Here is a 23,157-nt window from a genome sequence, read left to right as displayed (position 1 = left end):
ATTTATGTTATGTAAATTATGTACACGTTTGTCATTCAGGTCATTACGAGAGAAGTTCCTCGTCTGGCGAGAAGTCACCACTCATCAAGAGGTCACAGTCTAAAAAATCGGACGAGTACCAAGATTTGAACCAAATTCTTCCAGTCAATAGGCGAAGTAAGTGTAACCTCTTCAGAGTCATCGTCAGGGCCTTCGGTTGGGAAGTTTTACTATCTTACTTGTGTAAAGCGATATCTGATCTTCTCCAGTTCGTTGGACCATTTCTTTTGAGGTAATTTATTTTCATTACTTAATTACATAAGAACTACAACAAGAGTCAAAGACTTGTAGTAAATTATTATAATCTATTTAATCGCTCAATGGAATTTGTAGAGTTCCTATTGGATTCATCCATTCCGAAATAGAGCAATGAGATTTATAACAAACGAATATTCCAATTCGATTAGAGCAGCGGTTCTCAACCTTTTAAGCTCGGCGATCCCTTTTTACCCCCCCCCCTTTTTTTTCTCTTCCGCGACCCCACCCACCCACACTTGCACAGCAATAGAAGAATTCACCCCAAAAAAATCCATTTATCGATGGTCTTAGGCGACCCCTGGCAAATCGTCAAACAACCCAGAAGGGGGTCGCGACCCACAGGTTGAGAAACCCTGGATTAGAGTAACACCATTTTGTAAAATCACTAAACCTAGAGGCACTTCAGGACAGACGAATAAAAGTAAAGCAGCTATAATACATAAAACACCAAAACATAATTAGAAAAACAAAACCTAATAAAATATTGAGAAAGACACAAAGATAGAGGCACATTTCTTATTCCATACGCTAGAACAAATTCATACAAATGCTCCTTCTTCCCTAGTGCTATTAGAGAATGAAATGGGTTGCCTGAATCAGCCAGAAAAACCAACGACTTAGCGGAATTTAAGTCATTGATTAACATGCATAACTAGATTGACACATGAAATGCGTAGGACTTAATTATCTTATTAAAAAAACGTCTGTAATATATAAGATAAGATAAGATTGCTCATTTAGTTTTATTTAAAACACGAATTACATTTTAATAGCTAGTTGATTACATACTAACAATAAGTAAGGTTAAAAAAAAACGACTTTCTTTAGCGTCTTTGTAAATATATAGGTTGGGTAGTACATCTCCTGATTTAATGGTAATCCTATTAATAAGACAATAGCTACATTTGTCATTAGAGAGCAACAAAGGCCTCAATACCGTTGTGCTACCAACACCACACCCTGGTTACCCTCGCATTCACAAATAGCTTAATTTCTCTTACTAGAGGCTTGATACTTCACATACAAGGCTTAGAAGACCACCCGAAATGGCATGGCTATGTTTTGGCTACAGCCATGCTTTTGGCTTCCTGGCTTCAGACGGTTTTCTATCACCAGCATTACCATCTAGCTATGACATCAGGCATGAGGATGAAGACAGCGTTGCAAGTAGCGATATATAAAAAGGTAAATACACATTTCACAAAGCGATACAAATATACACAAAACATTTATCTGATTTAGTTGCAGTGGCGTAGCAAGGGGAGGGAGGGTGTCCAAATTTGAAAATCACCCCAAGGCCCCCACTTGAGGGGATCCCTCAAAGAAGTGTCCGAAGTTTGTTTTTATATTAAATATTACGCCATTATCTCGTGTCATGATGTCAAATGTCAAATTGCAGGGACTCCTAAAGAGGTCAAGCTCCCCCGTGTCAGGGTTCGATATATATATATATATATATATATATATATATATATATATGCTTGGCTCTTGTTCTTTTGTTTCTTAACATGGCTCTCTAGGGCTTTCACTTATACGAACAAATATTACTTGATTCTTAAATTCTTCAATTCTTAAATATTGCAGCTAAGAACAATTATACTTCAATACACTGGTTAATACACTGGTTAAATAATACAGATTGTCTTAAATCCACTCAAATATGTCAAGGTAGTATCTCATTTGGCTGATCGAAGTGACAAATGATAGATAACAGGTACAACGATACCTGCCCGGACGAAGCCTCCAGATGTCAGAGTTCTAATTATATGTTTGGCTCTTGTTCCTGTGTTTCTTGACATGGCTCTCTAGGGGTTTCACTTATACGAACAAATATTACTTGATTCTTAAATTCTTCAATTCTTAAATATTACAACTAAGTACAATTATACTTCAATACACACCAACTCCAACTCCAGATCTCATGGAATATAACAATGATATAACAATCATACCAAAATATCAAACTAACATTCATTCTCGCCATACCCCCCCCCCCTGACACCCCCGGGCCCCCTTATCCCAAGCTACGCCACTGATAAGTTGTTTTATATCAGGTTCCAAACTACATTTTGTCTATTCTCAGGGGCTTTGGATAGATAATTATGGACAGAGGTCATGCACAACTGGAGAAGTGGTCAATCTAATGTCCGTGGACTGCCAACGTGTTCAGGATATGATGAGCTATACGTGGATGGTGTGGTCAATACCACTGCAGGTAACTATGGTCATCCTATTTAGACCACAGGTCATTGTCTGAGCTGTGTTAGGAGGCTGTCAGAGGGGGGATAGGGTGCTTAACCCTTTAGACGCGTGTAGTAGGTTAGCCTCTAAACACTAGCATTGTAAATCCATTTCGTATGCACTCATTGTAAAAAAAGATCAGCACTTTAAGGGTTAAGAGATAATTTAGAGTAGTGGAGTCTCTTGAAGTATGCGCAAACTATAATACTCGTAACTTATAGGAGACACGATGAACGTATAATTATTCGCCTCCAAACTGGACACCATGACCACGGAATGAAGCAACACATGTTTAGGAAGCTGGAAGTTGGGACCGGTGAAACTTGTCCTTGTGGAGTGTCCATAGAGAATGTCGACCATGCTCTTGTGGAGTATCCATAGAGAATGTCGACCGTGCTCTTGTGGAGTGTTCATAGATAATTTCAACCATGCTCTTGTGGAGTGTCCATAGAGAATGTCGACCATGCTCTTGTGGAGTGTTCATAGATAATTTCAACCATGCTCTTGTGGAGTGTCCATAGAGAATGTCGACCATGCTCTTGTGGAGTATCCATAACGAATGTCGACCATGTCCTTCTGGAGTGTCCATAGATAATTTCGACAATATCCTTGAAGAGTGTCCATAGAGAATGTCGACCATGCTCTTGTGGAGTATCCATAACGAATGTCGACCATGTCCTTCTGGAGTGTCCATAGATAATTTCGACAATATCCTTGAAGAGTGTCCATAGAGAATGTCGACCATGTCCTTGTTGGGTGTTCATAGAGAATGTCGACCATGTCCTTGTTGGGTGTTCATAGAGAATGTCGACCATGTCCTTGTTGGGTGTTCATAGAGAATGTCGACCATGTCCTTGTTGGGTGTTCATAGAGAATGTCGACCATGTTCTTGTGGAGTGTCACTATAGAATGTCGACAGTTTCCTTGTGGAGTGTCACTATAGAATGTCGACAGTTTCCTTGTGGAGTGTTACTATAGAATGTCGACAGTTTCCTTGTGGAGTGTTACTATAGAATGTCGACAGTTTCCTTGTGGAGTGTTACTATAGAATGTCGACAGTTTCCTTGTGGAGTGTTACTATAGAATGTCGACAGTTTCCTTGTGGAGTGTTACTATAGAATGTCGACAGTTTCCTTGTGGAGTGTTACTATAGAATGTCGACAGTTTCCTTGTGGAGTGTTACTATAGAATGTCGACAGTTTCCTTGTGGAGTGTTACTATAGAATGTCGACAGTTTCCTTGTGGAGTGTTACTATAGAATGTCGACAGTTTCCTTGTGGAGTGTTACTATAGAATGTCGACAGTTTCCTTGTGGAGTGTTACTATAGAATGTCGACCGTTTCCTTGTGGAGTGTCCATAGAGAATGTCGACATGTCTAGCTAAACTGCCAGAAATGGACACTGTTCCAAAAACATCTCTAGAGAAAAAACAACTGTATTGAGAATGGCCTGATCTGGAAATCATTGCGCAGTTCATGTCAAATATGGAACAAGTAATCCTGAATCCTCCAAAATGATTTTGAAAACACAGAAGAGTAGAAAGAAAAAAGGGTACTGGTTTGAGCGAGACATTCTTAAAGCTCTAGGCCTAACACTAAAACTGTATGATTTGACTTCCTATTACTATGTTACATTGTTACGTTCAAATCTGACAATGTAGAATTTCAGAATTAGGTATTAGTTTTTCTATGGTTTAATCGCTGAAATGCTGTAATATAAAGTGTTACATTTTGTTTTAAAGATTTTTTTTATCCACAGGTGTTCCTGGCTGTGTATTTCTTATGGAACACCCTGGGTCTTCCAGTGCTAGCTGGTCTAGGGCTACTCGTTCTGTTAGTTCCTCTGAATGCCTTCATCGCCTATAAGCAACAGAAGCTACAGCGTCAGAACTTGTTCTGGAAAGACAAGCGAGTCAAGATGGTGAACGAAGTCCTAGGAGGCATTAAGGTCATTCATGTTACTAAAATTAGACATTGTTTCATTTTATCGAACAGGATCTTCTCAAGTGAATTTAATCTTTGATAGCAATTGTTCGCTTCTCACCTTTGATGGCAAGTGTTCGCTTCTCATAGCAAGTGTTCGCTTCTCATAGCAAGTGTTCGCTTCTCATGGCAAGTGTTCGCTTCTCATGGCAAATGTTCGCTTCTCATGGCAAGTGTTCGCTTCTCATGGCAAGTGTTCGCTTCTCATAGCAAGTGTTCGCTTCTCATAGCAAGTGTTCGCTTCTCATAGCAAGTGTTCGCTTCTCATAGCAAGTGTTCGCTTCTCACCTTTGATGGCAAGTGTTCGCTTCTCATAGCAAGGGTTCGCTTCTCATAGCAAGTGTTCGCTTCTCATAGCAAGTGTTCGATTCTCATAGCAATGTTCGATTCTCATAGCAAGTGTTCGCTTCTCATAGCAAGTGTTCGCTTCTCATCTTTGACAGCAAGTGTACACTTCTCATCTTTGACAGCAAGTGTACTCTACTCATCTTTGATAGCAAGTGTTCGCTTCTTATCTTTGATTGTAAATTTTCGCTTCTCATCTTTGATAATAAGTGTTCGCTTCTTATTTTTTATTGCAAGTTTTCGCTTGTCATCTTATTTTTTACGCGTCGGAAACTGGCTCCATTTCTCTAACTTAAAATGTGAGCAACATTGTAAATAGCTTTACCAAGACTCATTTTCTTGTTTCTTTTTGCTAAATATTCCCAACGATCCTCAAATCTCTAGGCGTAGTTTACCAATCTTTTATTCTCGTCTCAAACCAAGTATGTCGTCCTAATTCTTTCATAATCCGTTTCTATGTTGTTGTTTTTTTAAACCGCCACACTTAACAAAACAAATATGTTGGCTTAGTATCATGTTCCACAAAAATGTTAAGTTCACTTTTCCTGGTAGATTCTAAATTCAGAGTTCACTTGTAGTTTCTTCGGCTCTCCCATTTCATAATGCATAAGCCTACAAATGTTAAATGTCATAGTACCAATTCATCGGAGAAAAAGTCAGGGCCCTAACGTAGGAAAAGAGACATTTTCCAACCTTTTTTTTTTACAGGAAAAAGGGAAGGGACATGTTTCGGCGGGCCGGATTAAACCACTTCGCGGGCCGGATCTGGCTCGCGGGCCGTATTTTCGGCATCACTGTTCTGTTATTTATTTAGCTCAATCTGAAGACATAGTAAAAGTTAAATGTTAAAAGTTAAAATGTAGTGCTTTTCAGAAGACAAAGTGAAGAACAAAGTCTGTTTTTTTAAATTACATTTTCAGGTTTTAAAGTTGTACGCTTGGGAAGAGTCTTTTCAGAAGAAAATTTTGGCGTTGCGTCAAAGAGAGGTGTGCGTGCTGACGAAGCTAGCCTGGCTGAATGCTATAAGTATATTTATCTGGACTTGTGCTCCATATTTGGTAATTTCTCACTTTACATTTTCATATAACACTTGGAATACAGTTTTTTTCAAGCACACACAACATTGTTTTTACAAAGCTTATTTCAAACTCTGTCTGGTACAAATTTCGAACATTTTTATTTCTCCTACACCCATTCACGTATCACGTTGAAACTTTACACATTTATTTATCGCACCTAACAGATACGAATCAATTAAAAAAAAAGTATTATTTTGTTTGTTAACGATAAAGAGGGGGCGCGGTGGCTGAGCGGTAAAGAGCCTGGCTTCTGAACCGGGGGGTCCCAGGTTCGAATCCTGGTGAAGGCTGGGATTTTTATTTCGGGATCCTTGGGCGCCTTTGAGTCCACCCAGCTCAAAACCTGATATTAATTGGGGAAAAGTAAAGGCGGTTGGTCGTTGTGCTGGCCACATGACACCTTCGTTAAATGTAGGCCACAGAATCAGATGACCTTTCCCTACCACAAGGTCTGAAAGGGGAACTTTACTTTACTTTTTTTATATCGATAGAGGGAATTAAATTCTACATCATTGAGGGTTGTAAAAGTAGAGTTCTTCCCTTTAGATAAGCCTTTTTTAAAAATTATTTTTATATTTTGCTTGTTTTATAGTTGCTTTTATACTGCACCTCTCTCATGCTCAGGTCCCGTTAATCCAATCACTTTTATGGACCAGTGGGGGGAGGGGGTATCGGGGATGGTGTTTCCGTGCTGCCTTTAGGAGCTCAGCAAACACAGCTCTGCGCGAGTCGAGATTCGAACTCTTGCCCCCTTGTAAGGTGGCAAAGCCGCAGCGAAGCGGTTTTCGGCGTCTCAGCCGCACATGACACATTCTGTATTTATTAATCTGTTTAGTTCAAACAGGGCCAACTGACCAAGTTATCAAATAGAAATCAGATTTTGTGTTTAAAACCGTTACAGATAAAAAAAAAAAACCCACAAATACCACATTTATGACCATCAGTAACAAGCCGTCCCCTACGTTTTCCATAAAAACTGGTTTTTAAGTTAGTTGGATGACTGCCTGGTCGTGCGGTATGCGCGCTGGGCTGTCGTTCAGTCATCTCGATGGTCCCGAGTTTATACCCTGCTCGCTGCCATCCCCCGTTGTCCCTGCGAGAGGCTTGGGCTGGGATGTACATTATCTTCTAAACTAAAGGAACATCCAAAAAAAATCTCAAACATTTTACAAGCAAAACACTTAGAGACGCCCAACTAGAGTAAACTGTAGCCACGATAGAGGCTTGAATACACATTTTAATAATAACAATATATATTATTATACATTTTTCTATAATAATAAAAATAGTTTCCCTTTCAGACCTTACGGTCTATGGGGGTAGATGATGTAAAGCCCATCTGTTTCTATGATGTACGGTTAACGAGGGTGTTATGTGGCCAGCACAGAGACCAACCGCCTTTACTTTCCCAACATATGCCAGCTACTCGATTGAGTTGAGTTAACCCAGGAACGTCTTTTAAAACCCTGAAGTTCTAAATTTCAATCTTCGAATTCGTGACCCCCCTCTGTTCGAAAGCCATACGCTTTACCACATGGCTCTCACAGCCCATAGTAATAATAGCATGTATTCCTATAATACTACACCTAATAATAATAGCACATATTTGGCCATAAAACATTCTGACTTATCTTTATTCTCTAGAATGCAATTTGCACTTAAATAAAAACATAAGATGTCTGAAGAAAACTATATTACATACAGTATAAATAAAGAGTAGTCCAACTCTATCACTCCACCCTCCCTAAACACTCATATACAAACACCCACTCTCTCTCTCTTTCTTTAGCACTCTTTCTCTCTCTTTAAATCTCAGCATGAAGTCGACGATAAAGCGTCCTAAATGAAGTACAAAAGATGACAACAAAAGATATTAAGACATTGTTCTATCACTACTTTATTTTAGATTACATAGTAATGAAAAATGGTTCGCACAAAAACCTGTTGACCTGGGAACACACAGCCCTGGTCAGAGAAAGCTGAAGAAACACTAGATGTCTAGAGAGATATCCAGACAGAATGTTGGGTATTCCACTCCTTAGCGAAAGAAAAAAGCTAAAACATGTGGAGCTTTGAATGCATGGCAGAAAGGAATAATTTCGGAGCTTATAGACTTTATTATATTCCAACTTGAAAAGTTTACAATTCATATACACACTCCCAGACACATATACAGGTGCCTTATTTAATTTTCTCTACACTCAAACTAGGTTGTACATTATCTTACAAACTGAAGGAAGAACCAAACACATGTCAAACATTTTACAAGCAAAACAATTTTAAAACCACTTAGAGACGTCCGACTAGAGTGAACTGTAGCCACGATAGAGGCTTGAAAACACATTTTAATAACAACATAATATATTATTATACACTTTTCTATAAGGACGATTGCATTCTGTATTGATAGATTGACATGAAGAAATGTATTAATTTATGAATTGTTACTCACTGTTAGTGTTTCATATTTAAAATTGGTAGTTCTGGATTATTATTGGGTTCAGCGGCGTAGCTAAGGATTTGGGGGCCCCGGGGGTTGACTTCTTAGGGGCCCCTGCATTTTGATATTCGACATCATGACATGAGATAATGGCGTAATATTTAAATAAATTCGGGCGCCCCCCCTCAAGTGGGGGCCCGGGGGGGATTTTCAAATTTAGACCTCCTTCCCCCACCTTAGCTACGCCACTGATTGGATTGCAATCATATCTTCTAAGAAATAACTTTTGCTTTGAAAGGTGTCTTTATTCGCGTATTGCTGTTACTAACCATGAGAGAACGCTGGTAAATGTTTCACTCGCCTGTTTCCTTACGAGTTTTCCTTTGATTTTTTTTTTTTTTTTTGGTTTCAAGGTTTGTCTGGCATCTTTTGCAACCTACCTGGCAGTCTATCCAACGTCCGCATTAACAGCAGACATGGCGTTCGTGACGCTGGCACTTTTTAACATATTGCAGTTTCCAATCTCATTCATACCTGAGATGGTTTCATTCACAACACAGGTAGGTGGCGCTGGTTTCATTCATAAGACCGGTAGGTGGCGCTGGTTTCATTCATAAGACCGGTAGGTGGCGCTGATCGTTCACTGTTGTACTTTATGCGAGATTATCTCATTCATAATGTTGGTAAGTGGCGCTGATAGTAGGCCTACTCAATTGTATTTTACGATAGAGATTTTCCTTCATAATTCTGGTAGATGGAGCTGGCTGATTAACAAAACAAAGGCCTACCCAAATGCATTACGCCTGAGATTATTTTTTTCACAATTTGGCTAATTGACATTTGCTTGTTCCAGCAGGGCCGTTCTATGGTATAGGCAAACTCGGCAACTGTCTTTAGCCTTCAACTCCTATTTTTTTTTAAATAAATTATCTAAGTTTATCGATAATTACCCTCCCCGCCCAGTAGGTAAATTGTATCTCTTCCTTTGGCCCAAAGCAGTGCTCTGTTTTAATTTCTCATTCATCATACTAATATCTACTATGTGTGTGTACCAGCTATCTATGTTTGTATGTGTTTGTGTTTGTAATGAAATGTGTTGTTTGGGTATTATTAGGTGTAATTGTATATGTGTGTGCTTGTATTCAAGCGTGCAAGTTTGGATTATGTGTGCTTTTTTATATGTGTTAATATGAGTTTGCATGTATTACAGTGTATGTGCATGTATGTGACTCTATATGTATTTTTTACGTTTGTCTGTCAGCGTGTGCGTTTTTTTTTTTACCTATTCCGTTAAACAGATATACCATACAACCAATCAAACAAACTGATTTGCTCTTCACCTCATTCTCAAAACGAGGCTTATTTACGTCTGATAATTCTGTACTTTCAACTTCCAGGCGATAGTGTCAGTGAGTAGAATAGAAAGATATCTTTGTGAGACAGAACTGACCAGGTCACACTATGATAAGCTGGATGGGAAAGGTCAGTGAACAAAAAAAGTTTTATTTTATTTTTTTAATTTCTATTTGTGACGCTTTCAAGGTCAGATAATTTTAGTAACAGTTTTAAGACTTAAGAGAAAAAGTTCTTTCTTTAAAATGAACCGTTTTGCATGTGTGTGTGTGAGAGAGAGAATGTGTGTGTGAGAGAGAGAGAGAGAGAGTGAGAGAGAGAGATAGAGTGAGTGAGAGAGAGAGTAAGAGTAAGAGAGAGCGAGTAAGAGAGAGAGTGTGTGAGAGAGAGTGAGAGAAAGTGAGAGAGAGAGAGTGAGAGAGAGAGAGTGTGAGAGAGAGCGAAAGAGAGAGAGAGAGAGAGGGGGGGAGAGAGAGTGAGAGAGAGAAAGTGAGAGAGAGGGATAGTGAGAGAGTGAGAGAGAGTGGGAGAGAGTGTGAGAGAGAGAGTGAGAGAGAGAGAGTTAGAGAGAGTTAGAAAGAGAGAGAGAGAGAGTAAAAGTATGAAAAAAAGGGGGTTGAACGCTGGTAGAAGAAAAGCGGAGTAATTTCCCTAGTGATTAGATTTACAATCTATAATCTATACCTCTTAAACCTTAATTAAAACCTGGTCTGTCCTGGCCCAATGATCAAGTTTGATAAATATTTGACTCTACTTAGCCAGGCAGCCATGTCAACTGGGAACTTTTTCAAAATAAAGGTTCTGGAATCTCTATATATAATTCCCTTCATGGCTCAACAGTTTGGACACGCAAGAAGAAGTAAAGGAAAGATCACTCTTTTATTTCTGCAAGTCGGACTAGAGGAAGGGGGGGGGGGTAGTATTCACCCGTCACAAAATAGCAGGGCCGGATCAAGAAAGATCTCTGTTTTTTTAAATTTCTACCTCACTTAAATTTAGCGGCCAAAAAAAAAAAAAAAAACGGAGGGGATATTAATTAATAGGCCAAATTTTTGATTATTTATATTATTTGATCTTGAAAGGTGGCTTACCCGAGCCGCCCCTGTCCCTCCACCAAACGCCACTTCTGTTCATCATCAAACACGATTATATATTCTAATTAATAAAATGTGTTGCTCTTCGTTCCCCAGACTGTGCAGTGTCCATAGATAAAGGTGTCTTCACCTGGGATGCTGACCTGCCATTCCGACTTAGCGGGTAAGCTAAACATGTTTACAGCTGATTCACATTCACGTGTGTGTGTGGTCGAGCGCAAGCACGCGTGTGTGTGTGTGTGTGTGTGCGCGCGCATACGTGAGCGCATGCCTGTATCATCAGTATGTCAACAAAACTGCAGCACAGATTCCTGACAGATTAATTGCTGCCAAAATTAGCCAACGCCGTTGTAAAAAAAAAGCCAGCCTCCCAGTTAGACGTGTAAATATTTACATTCTCATCCTAATATTTACAAACGTTTAATAACAGCTCTCACACTAAGCTCTTAGCATCTTGTACACAAACGAGAAACCTGAATAGAGGGTTCTAGAATTGGCACTACGCTCTGTGGTACTCTTATATCAACACTGAGCGTGTGAATAGGATTGGCGTATAACAGGGGTTCTCAACCTGTGGGTCGCGACCCCTTTGTGGGTCGATTGACGATTTGCCAGGGGTCGCCTAAGACCAACGAAAAAATGGATTGTTTTTGTCCATTCTTCTATTGCTGTGTGTGTGTGCGGGGGGTGGGGTCGCGGCAGAGTGGGGGATTGCAAAAAGGGGTCGCCGAGACTAAAAGGTTGAGAACCGTTGGCGTATTATAATAATAATAATAAGGCTTGTCTTCGAGTCCGAACATCAATGGAGAATGCAGTATTGGCGATGTGATGTATGCCTGTCTGCAGGGCCGGTCTTAGGCCACTGCAACCTATGCGGCCGCAGTGGGCCCTGCACTTTCATAGGCCCCGCGCTAATTTTAGGTGTACAATATTAAATTAAACCATTATAACTCATATTACAAGTTTCCCGAGGCCTCCTGATTTTCCACGGCTCACGGAAACCTCATGAAAAATATACAAAATTGTCATATTGATGTATCATTCAATTACTTGAGGTCAACAATACATGAAGATAGATTGAACAATTTGGCAATACTTGCTATTGCATCTGAGCATGGTCTATGTAGGAAACAAAATTTTGATAATATACTGTATGACTTCGCTACTCGCAAGGCTCGTAAAGTTAACTTGATCGAGGTATTGTACTTAGTAAAGAATGAATAAAATGCAAATTTCACTTATTATCCTTGTCCCTACCAGACTGGGCCCCGCGCAATCCGTTTCGCATAGGGCCCCGCAATCGTTAGGACCGGCCCTGCCTGTCTGTCTTGTAGTTAATTGTTGATGCCTGTCAGATTATGACAAAATTACTCTGCAGATGTCTGGGTTTCTTGTGTGGGTGTATTACAATGCGATTTACTCAGAAGTTGACAAACACCATCTGTGGTAACAGTGAAGAGACGAGTCCGGAACTATGTTGAAACAGTTTAAATAATGTTTAATCCACAAAAGGGCCACAGTCGATGTCTCTGCCGATAAAAAACGTCCTAACCCTTATGAAATCCTATCACCAACTGATTTTCTGTCTCTAAGTAGTCTCCAACCCATCTGAATCAAAGCGTCACTAGTCACGTTCAAAACCCGTCCACTATGGTGCGTCTGTACATAACTACAAATACAAACTAGGTGTCTTAATAGAAAGGTTTAACTACTAAGTAACATACAAAAAAAGTTATTTTAAAAAGAGAGTAATTTCTTAATGGATCTGTTGGATTTTTGTAAGAGTGGTCATTTGACTCTCAATAGTTAATAATTGATAGATTTAAAAAGAAAAACAAAAGGAATTATTTCTCCACTCCAATTTTCCTATCACCTGAAAAAAAAATCTGGTCAAGCGCATGTATAAACCTATGAATCTACTCAGAGTATATACAGTTCTAGTTTGGTGATACAGATCCATATAAGACCTGTGACGTGGCAACGAGCTACTGATCCCAAACTGCCTACAGGTTGTGACGTCGCAGGTCTCAGAACAGCCACGTGTAAGTGGACAATGACGTCATACTAGATATAATTTTCCAGTGCTTGCCATATTGGCTTGTAACAAATGGTTAACTAGAGGCCTCCGGAGAATTTATTATAATGACTTTTTATCCATATTTGCGTTGATCACCACACTTACTAAATGTAGTTACTTTGTCGTTACAGAATCAACATTGAGATCCCTCGAGGAAGTTTTGTGGCCGTCGTGGGCCCCGTCGGGTGTGGCAAGAGCTCTCTACTGTCCGCCATACTTGGTGAGATGGACCGTCTCCAGGGTAACGTTTATACATCGGTAAGTCTTACCTGGCTATCCAAACGGCTGTTTACTTCCTGTTGCCAGCTTAGCGTTAGGTCGTTAATTAAAACACAACACACAAGCTCCAATCTTGCTGCTTATTAACCCTTAAATTGCTGAGCTGTCTTTGTATGAATGCATACAAAATGGAATTACAATTTTGGTGTTTAGAGGTTAAACTACCACACGCGTTTTAAGGGTTAAATCTTAAGTTCCAGGTATCAATCATGTGAAGATATCATGTTAGCTGTGCTTCTTCTTATAAAATACAGACGTTACTTCAAAAAAGAAGATAATTACGTCCTACGCGTGTTACTAAGTCAATCTAGTCATGCATGTTAACCAAAGACTTAAATTCTGACAAGTCACTGGTTTTCCTGGCTAGCTCAGGCAACCCATTCCATGCTCTAATAGCAATGGGGAAGAAGGAGCATTTGTAAAAATTAGTCCTAGCATATGGAGCGAGGAATATGCGACCGCACTCACTGCCAAGACCTGGACACGCCTCTGCCAGTCCTGTGTTGATATCATGTTAGCTTTGCGGCCGCACTCACTGTCAAGACCTGGACACGCTCCTGTTTGCTTTCATCGCTGGGATAGCTTAGTTTATTGCATCAATGTTAAAAATTGCACAATAAAAGAAAAAGTGGTTTTGTTTGAAGCTATATAAACTTAAGATCAAAGACCATTTCCTTTGTGTGATTTACCAAAAAGCAATTTTGTTTGTATTTCTTGCGTCTAGGGAAACATAGGCTACGTACCCCAAACAGCATGGATCCAGAACTCCACATTGCAGGAGAACATTTTGTTTGGCGCCAGCATGAACTTTAAAAGGTATAACAAGGTCATAGATTCATGCGCGCTCAGGCCTGACCTTGACATTCTTCCCGGAGGAGATAAAACTGAAATCGGGGAAAAGGTACGATGCTATAGCTTAGTTCATATACACACACACACATGGATCTAAATTAATACATAATAGTGCTCTTTCCTAATTAAATAGTATTTTACTCTAAATGGTGATTGAGGGGTTAATGTATGTTATTGTCATAGCCACTATAGATGCTTAAAATTGTAGACTTATACGACTGTATTATTCAATATAATATTAGTATCTTCTTTTAGCTAAGAAAAAAATAATTTCTAAATAGTATTTCTCTTCTCCATGCTATAAGCCCCTGAGGACTAATGATATAATAAAAGGTTTGGTCCTCGAAGTCTGAGTTCTACCAAGCACATTTAGTCGCATGATTAATAAAGACGTCCGTCTGTCTGTCTGGGTGGTATCTTTTACACGTTATTTTTCCCATTTCCCGTTCTCGGAACAAGTTGAAACTTTGCACAATTATTCATTGTCGATGACAACGCATGAATCAATCACAAATAGTTAACCAATTAATTAATGAATTAGTCGTAAAATGTACTAAGCTTAGGGGAGATAAGCTTTGTGTAGAGAACTAGGTCGACGCTAAAAATAGTTAAACTAATATTATCACTTTGGGCCTCAAGTGTGTGGCCCGCAGCTTTCTTGAAAGCTCTATAAAACCTTCTATTTTTATAAGTACTTAAATAAATAAAAAAAAAATATTTTAGAATTACTTTTAAAAGGCAGCAGGGAAACCTTCTCCTATATACTCCGTTCCCCCCCCCCCCACACACACACACTGGTCCACAAATTGATTAGACCATAGTGCACTGAGCATAAGCATAAAACTTGCGTTAACCAAAATAATTAATAAAAAAAAATGTCAACTCCCACAAATTTATTTTTGTTATTCTAGAATCTAGATAATTCTAGATCTACTAAAATGTAATTCCATGAATGGACTGGAAATTGCTATTGTTAAATAATCTGGGTTTTTTTAATATATAAAAGTATTTATAAATATATATTTGTACATACTTTTTTAAAGTGCTATACCACAATTAAGTTTAATGTGTTTGTGTTTGAAAGCGCGGCTGACATTACATGTCAACATATTACACAAAAGAAAGTAACAATATTTTTGTATTCGTCACATTGTTAAATATGTACACTCTACCCGATGTTGTGATTTATTGACTATAGCAGTGATGCCCAAAGTACGGCCCGCTGGCCAGAACCGGCCCGCGACGTGGTTTCATCCGGCCCGCCGAAACGTCGGCACAAACGTAGAAAATCCTCAGCCCTTCATAAATGTTAGGGCCTTCACTTTTTCTCTGATGAATTGGTACCATGACCTTTAACGATTGTGCGTTTATGAGTTTATGAAATGGGAATCTGAATGTAGAATCTACCAAGAAAAGTGAATGGATCTTTTTTGTGGAACATGATAATAAGCCAACATATTTGTTTTGTGAAGAAAGTCTGGATGTTTCAAAAAACAACAACATATACAGTGGCATTATAAAACAAATATGAAGGCCTTTTTAGTTTGAGCCGAGTATAAAAGATTGGTCAAACTACGCCTAGAGATTGGACGATCTATGGGAATATCAACCAAAAAGAGACAAGAAAATAAGATGGTGGTAAAGGTAGCTACAATGAAACCATTTTTAGACGCATAAAAAATAATAGACTTTAAATATCTCATTAATTAATACTAGATCCAATTTTTCAAATAGTTTCAGGTTAATTTGGATTTCACTTTTTTTTTATATTTTTGTTGATGTGGCCCGCGACACGCGTGTCGAAAGTTAAAATGGCCCGCAGATTGAATTCGGTTGAGCATCACTGGACTATAGTAATACCATACTGTTTATAATGTTTAGAAAGATTTGCGGTTATTATTAGCATAATAAGGTTAAACAGGTGCACGTGACAAATTTGCATAATAATGACTTCCCAGGGCATCAACCTTAGTGGAGGTCAGAAACAGAGGGTCTGTATAGCCAGGGCCCTGTACTCCAATGCTGATTTGTACATACTAGATGACCCACTCAGCGCTGTCGACGCCTATGTTGGGAAACACATTTTCAAGAGAGTTCTCTCAGAGAAAGGAATCCTCAAACATAAGGTAAATATTTCAATATTATCAATTTCTTATAAATTACAGACGTTCCTTGTAAACAGAAGATAATTACGTCCTACGTGTATCTATGTGTCACTGCAGATATGCCTACTTTTCTCAGCTTTTTTTTTTTCTTCAGCTTTTTTTTTCAGCTTATTTTTTTTTCAGCTTTTTTTTTTCTTCAGCTTTTGTTTTTTCAGCTTTTTTTTTTTTCTTTTTTTCTTTCAGCTTTTTTTTCAGCTTTTTTTTTTATTTTTTTCTCAGCTTTTTTTTTTTTAGCCTTTTTTTTTAGCTTTTTTTTTTCAGATTTTTAAAAAAAATTTTTTTAGCTTTTTTTTTCACCTTTTTTTTTTTTAGCCTTTTTTTTTCAGATTTTTTTTTAAGCTTTTTTTTTTTTCACCTTTTTTTTTTTCAGTTTTTTTTTTTCTTCAGCTTTTTTTTTTGTTTTTTTTTTCAGATTTTTCTTTTCAGCTTTTTTTTTTCTGCTTTTTTTTTTAATTTTTTTTTTCAGCTTTTTTTTTTTTCTTCAGCTTTTTTTTTTTCAGCCTTTTTTTTAGCTTTTTTTTTTTTCAGATTTATTTTATTATTTTTTTAGCTTTTTTTTTCAGCCTTTTTAATTTTTTTTGAGATTTTTTTTTTTGAGATTTTTTTTTTCACCTTTCTTTTCACTTTTTTTTTTTTTTTCAAATTTTTTTTTTTAGCTTTTTTTTTTTTTGTTCAGATTTTTTTTTTGTTCAGATTTTTTTTTTTTAGCTTTTTTTTATCGCTTTTTTTTTAGCTTCTGTTTTTTTTTAATTTTTTTTTTTAAGCCTTTTTTTTTTTAGCTTTTTTTTTTCAGATTTTTTTTTAAGCTTTTTTTTTTTTCACCTTTTTTTTTTGTTTATTTTTTTCTTCAGCTTTTTTTTTAAGCTATTTTTTTCAGCTTTTTTTTGTGTTTTTTTTTTCAGATTTTTTTTTTCAGCTTTTTTTTTTAAATTTTTTTATCAGCTTTTTTTTTTTTCTTCAGCTTTTTTTTTTCAGCCTTTTTTTTAGCTTTTTTTTTTTTCAGATTTATTTTATTATTTTTTTAGCTTTTTTTTTTCAGCCTTTTTAATTTTTTTGGAGATTTTTTTTTTTGAGATTTTTTTTTTTCACCTTTCTTTTCACTTTTTTTTTTTTTTTTCAAATTTTTTTTTTTTAGCTTTTTTTTTTTTTTTGTTCAGATTTTTTTTTTGTTCAGATTTTTTTTTTTTTAGCTTTTTTTTATCGCTTTTTTTTAGCTTCTGTTTTTTTTTTTACCTTTTTTTCTTCAGATTTTTTTTTTTTTTTTTTTTTCAAAATTTTTTTTTTTTAGCTTTTTTTTTTTTTTTTTCAGATTTTTTTTTTTTTTTTTACCTTTTTTTAATCGCTTTTTTTTTTAGCTTTTTTTTTTAGCTTCTTTTTTTTTTAGATTTTTTTTTTTTTCACCTTTTTTTTCTTTTTTTTTTTTTCACCTTTTTTTTTTTTTAAAAGAGATCTGCATTCTCCGAAGATGTCCGATCTCCTTGCCTCGTATCTTCAAACTCCGACACTGGCTTAACCCTAAACCTAACCAAGTTACCAACATGTTTAAATAATGTACCGAATTTCATTTTATTCTTCAGACCCGGATCATGGCTACCCACGCTGTCCACTGGCTACCTTTAGTGGATACTATCATCGTCCTGCAAGATGGACGCATCACAGAGATGGGCTCTTATCTTCAGCTGATGAAGAGAAATGGGAACTTTGCCCAATTTCTGTTGACCAACTTGAGGCGAGCCCAAGACTCGGAGTCAGAACTAGAAGAAGATGTAGAAGGTTAGCTTAAACATTGTTTTAGAGTTGGTAATGATTTTTTGAATTCGTAGAACTATATAGAGTGTCATGATACTTATTATGACATATTTGTATAAGGTCTTTACTGAAATAATTGTATTGGCAGTGAGTGGCACTATTGTTTCTTAAAGGTGGTACATACATTGGAATATTTTTTGTAAATATGAATGAATAGCAATGTCTTCGATTCTGAAGATTAAGGATGAGTGAAGTGTTTAACATGGCTACACAAACCCACTTGCGACCTACATATTTTCCCACAAATTAGGCAGACAAAGCCGTTGTCCGGTGGGGGTCTTTATAGGTTTTCTTTATGTCTTCTGCCCCTATCTTTTACATAGGCGTTTCTTCCCGCAGCACTCGTGAGAGATAATAACGACGCCATCTGCTGCCAACTACTTTCCTCTATGCCAGTGAGGGCAAAATAGCACCTACATCTGCTTTCCCTGACAGCCCCCTTGAGCGGTTAATTTGACTTAGGAATGAGGCCATGGGAGCTGGTACCTTGATATACTGATGTCGGGCCCCCACGTGGACCTTGTTACGTCACTGGAGCCACTTACTACAACAGAGTTTAAGTTGCATTACAGAGCAGTAGAATATCAGGGGAGGTTACTCTACTTTGAGAACCACATCGGTTGAGTGGAAAAGTATTCAATAAGAAAAACAATACTAGAAAATATTTTATCACTTTTGTTACTTATTTATTTTTACTTTGAAAAAGACTACCCTTTTTTTTTTCCAAGCTGAATCAGGGCATTTTTTTCCCCCCAGATCAACCTGTCATGGTATTAACCAATTAAAATGAACAGCGATTTATAGCGTGCATTCATTTTCTTTGTTGGAAATCATTCTTAATCTAGTCATAAACATGGTGTCTGCGTTTTGAGGAGGTTGTAGAAGATAAAAAAAAAAGGAAATCATATTGCTGCAACAAACCTAACAAGGTCAACACAAGGTCGTTCCCAACATGCTTCGGGCTGCGTCACTTCAAGCTAGCATTACAAAATGTCAGCTCCCGCACCTCCCCCTTTTTCTATCCGCTTCTATTGTTTAGCTGCTCTGGGAAAAAGGCTGTATTAAGAGCCGGGGGAGGGGGGGGGCGCTAGTTTCTAAACTTCCGGAATGTAAAAACGTATTGTGTGTATTAGAAACAGTGGGAATGTAGATATTATTCATTAGTTCCATTTCATGTGCTTTAGGTCGGTTTTCCCAAACTGTGTTCCGCGGAACCCTAGTGTTCCGCGAGGCCTGACTAGGTGTTCCACGAACTACTTGAATAGTTAACTAGTAGGCCACCGCGTGAATTAATCTCAATAAAAAATAAGCAAAGTGTACCGCTAAATACTCGAAATGTGGAAGTGTTCCGTTTAAGGAAAAAGTTTGGGAACCACTGGGCTAAAGGATACAGACAATTGGTCTATTTAGTATCAATAATACTTGGAAGCATGTACAATACGATACTCGATCATACTCATACTATACATATAAAAATAAAGGAAGCGTGCTGGCTGAATGGAAAAGCGGTTGGCTATGAACCTCGTTGAAGATTTTAAGGGTGCCCATGAGTCCATCCAACTCTAACGGGTACCTTACATTACTTGGAGAAAATAAAGCAGTTGGGTCGTTGTGCTGGCCACGTGACACCCTCGTTAACCGTCGGGTATAGAAACAGATGACCTTGACATCATCTGCACTTTAGATCGTAAGTTCTGAGAGGACTTCTTACTATACACATACATTGAGTACATGTTCCAAACTGTTTGCCGCTACTAGATGATGTAGCTGAAGTTTGCACACTCCCTAAATTTTATGAGGTTTGAACTATGTAAATATGTGTATGTGTGGTTTAGATTGGGCCTGGGGAGGGGAGAGCGACAGGGCATGCCTACTCATAACAACTGTAAATTCAAGATTATCATAGGGCCAACTCAGTCATGGGGGGGGGGGGGCGAAAGCTGAGTGGTTGAACATTCGGCTTCCGAACCTGGGATCCTGGGTTCGAATCTCGGTGAAGACTGGGATTTTGAATTTCGGGATTTTTTAGGGCGCCCCTGAGTCCACCAACAACTCTAATGGGTACCTGACTTTAGTGAGGAGTCAGTATTTCCCGTGGCTGCGCAGCCCCAGCTGTGACCTACATATTTTGCCACATCAGAGCAAGCATAACCATTTGCCATAGAAACAGGTGACCTTAACATCACCTGCCCCATAGATCGCAAGTCATATATATAATTTTTAATATATATATATTATAAGTCGTAATCTCTCAAATCCTTATTAATTTGTTTATTTTTCTGTGTGTGTGTGTTAGTTCGAGATATGAAAAAGAAGATGTGGGAGCACGTGGAAGTGGTGACGAGTCAGTCCGAGGGCAACACTTCCGGGGAAGACGTCATCAACTTTCACCAGACCAGGTAAAACATTTCTCTTGTAATAACCATCAACCTTTCTCTTTGTCGTGCTCGGTCTGGCGTTAAGGCTATGAAGGAAAAAAAACAACAACAGGCGTCCCCTTCTCTCCTCCTGGTCCTTGGCCCAAACCAGCTCCTCATGTCCAGTGTCTCACCTCTGACCTTTCTCCCCCTTTCCCCTCGCTTCTCTTATTTAGTGCGCATGTACTTTATGGGCGTTTTTAGGGCGGGGAGGGGGAGGAGTCATGATTACAAAAGGAAACATTTCATTCATAAGTAGTTCTAATGGCTAATTATTTGATGCCTTGTCAAAGCCTTTTATTCACTTTGCCCAGTTTTTTCTCTCTCTGTTTTTGCCATTATAATTGGCCCTTTGAGATCCAGGAAGTAGGCCTATTGTAATAGAAAACAGATAAAGCATATTTTTCTTCATTGAATCCTTTCTCTCCTAATTAACGATACCATAGGTGATGTGACCCCATTAAATTAAATTAATTTTTTGGTTTTTAGAAATGTGTATTTGTGTTGCATAAAGAGAGCATGCCGTTTCCAATAATTCTATACCAAAAGTAGGACGTAATCATCTTCTTTTTTGAAGTAACGTCTGTATTATATAAGATAAGATAAGAAGATAACGTTTTATGATTACAGACACAAATGTTATTGAAGTTTAAAGATAACAGGGTAGGATGTCCAATGGGAAAAAAACGAACAATTCTGTCAGAACGTGGAAAATAATTACGGAGATAAAGAGTTAAAACATATTGTGTAAAACGTATCTATAAAGACGAGCAAATATATAGCGGTTCTCAATCTTTTCTGCTCGGCGACCTCTTTTTTACAATACCCCACTCTGCCGCGACCCCCTCCCCCCACCGCACACACACACAGCAATAGAAGAACAGACCAAAAACAATCCACTTTTTCGATGGTCTTTGGCGACCACTGGCGTTTTCGTCAATCGACCCCCCAAGGGGGTCGCGAACCACAGGTTGAGAACCCCTGATATAGACAGACATTATATGAGGATACTTCGTATGTTACCATTTTTTTTCTCAGGCTGGAGATGATGGCTGGCGGCAGTGGAACACATGCTACAACATCCACCGAAGAGAAACGTCCGCCGCTGAGGTTGGTGTCTGTGGTGGCAGGAGGTGGGGTGGGCAATGGAGCAGTGGTCAGACTGACCGAAGACGAAGCAATGGAGACTGGGACAGTAAGTGAACCTATTCATCAAGTTGATCTTAGCACTCAGCTCACAAACATGTTGTTCTTAGCACCCAACTCACATTGTATACCTCTTAGCACCCAATGCCTATCAAGTTTCTCATTGCACCCAACACACATCAGGTTTTACATAGCACCTAACTCACATCAAGTTGCACATAGCACCTAACTCACATCCAGTTACACATAGCACCTAACTCACATCCAGTTGCACATAGCACCTAACTCACATCAAGTTGCACATAGCACCTAACTCACATCCAGTTACACATAGCACCTAACTCACATCCAGTTGCACATAGCACCTAGCTCACATCAAGTTGCACATAGCACCTAACTTACATCAAGTTTCTCTTAGCACCCAACACATATCAAGTTGCACATAACACCTAACTGACATCAAGTTTCTCTTAGCACCTAGCTCACATCAAGTTGCACATAGCACCTAACTTACATCAAGTTTCTCTTAGCACCCAACACATATCAAGTTGCACATAGCACCTAACTGACATCAAGTTGCACATAGCACCTAGCTCACATCAAGTTGCACATAGCACCTAACTTACATCAAGTTTCTCTTAGCACCCAACACATATCAAGTTGCACATAGCACCTAACTGACATCAAGTTTCTCTTAGCACCTAGCTCACATCAAGTTGCTAAAGTTGCACATAGCACCTAACTCACACCAGGTTGCACATAGCACCTAACACTTCAAGTTGCACTTATCACCTAACACACATCAAGTTGCTATTAGCACCCAACTCCTTTAAACCCCTCAATAGAAGATCTTCATACGTAAGCTTATCACAGTAAAAACTCTCAGTGTTATTGGTCATTTTTTTAGTGTAGACATTCTTCAAACAAAAACACAGTCAGGGAGGAAAGTAAGCGAAAGAAATAGAAAGAAATGTCGGGGAGTCGATTGAGTATGCAAGAAAATTCAAAGAGAGTGTTTAGGTGATAATTTTTAAACAAATTAGACACAATGTCAAGGACGCTAACTTTAAAGGTGCACTTTCTGCACAGATATTTTTTTAACAAATTAGACACAATGTCAAGGACGCTTATTTTAAAGGTGCACTTTGTGCACAGATATTTTTAAACAAATTACACGCAATGTCAAGGACGCTATTCTTAAAGGTGCACTTTATGCACAGATATTTTTTAACGTTTTTAAAATTAAATGCACCAAAGACTCCATTTATGAAAATCCCACCCCCACCCCTTTTTACAAATTGGGGCGTGGTAAAGTGCTTGACCTCCGAACTTAAGTCAAGAACTTTGACCTCTATCTTGAGAAGCTGAATTCGTCGAGATAATTCCTGCTTCGAGCGCATTCCTTGGCCTAGAAAAGAAAATAAGTTACCCATTCATGATGATCAAGGCCTTGACTTATATATTCCAAAATGGATGCTTGGCAACAAATGGACCTAAGTAAAATAAAAAAAATACTTAAAAAAAAAAACAAAGCTTATCTTAGTGGACGAACCATAAAAAAATCACTGCCGTATATCTAAA

The 23,157-nt window shown here is 38.2% G+C and overlaps 1 protein-coding gene across 1 annotated transcript in view; it reads left to right on the top strand.

Annotated features, from left to right (window-relative positions):
- LOC106072460 (multidrug resistance-associated protein 1-like) overlaps positions 1-23,157 on the top strand; it is a 66,238-nt gene that overhangs the window by 24,828 nt on the left and 18,253 nt on the right. The window contains exons 9-22 of the mRNA XM_056008751.1: positions 40-271; positions 1,302-1,482; positions 2,381-2,512; positions 4,297-4,485; positions 5,786-5,923; positions 8,798-8,944; positions 9,782-9,866; positions 10,928-10,994; positions 13,040-13,166; positions 13,912-14,088; positions 15,998-16,165; positions 17,782-17,977; positions 20,310-20,412; positions 21,469-21,625. Coding sequence (XP_055864726.1) covers positions 40-271; positions 1,302-1,482; positions 2,381-2,512; positions 4,297-4,485; positions 5,786-5,923; positions 8,798-8,944; positions 9,782-9,866; positions 10,928-10,994; positions 13,040-13,166; positions 13,912-14,088; positions 15,998-16,165; positions 17,782-17,977; positions 20,310-20,412; positions 21,469-21,625 — 2,099 coding nt within the window. The remainder of the gene's footprint in view (positions 1-39; positions 272-1,301; positions 1,483-2,380; positions 2,513-4,296; positions 4,486-5,785; positions 5,924-8,797; positions 8,945-9,781; positions 9,867-10,927; positions 10,995-13,039; positions 13,167-13,911; positions 14,089-15,997; positions 16,166-17,781; positions 17,978-20,309; positions 20,413-21,468; positions 21,626-23,157) is intronic.

This window comes from Biomphalaria glabrata, chromosome 13 (genome assembly GCF_947242115.1).
Source record: "Biomphalaria glabrata chromosome 13, xgBioGlab47.1, whole genome shotgun sequence".
NCBI lineage: Eukaryota > Metazoa > Mollusca > Gastropoda > Planorbidae > Biomphalaria > Biomphalaria glabrata.
This window is presented reverse-complemented; position numbering and strand designations above follow the sequence as displayed.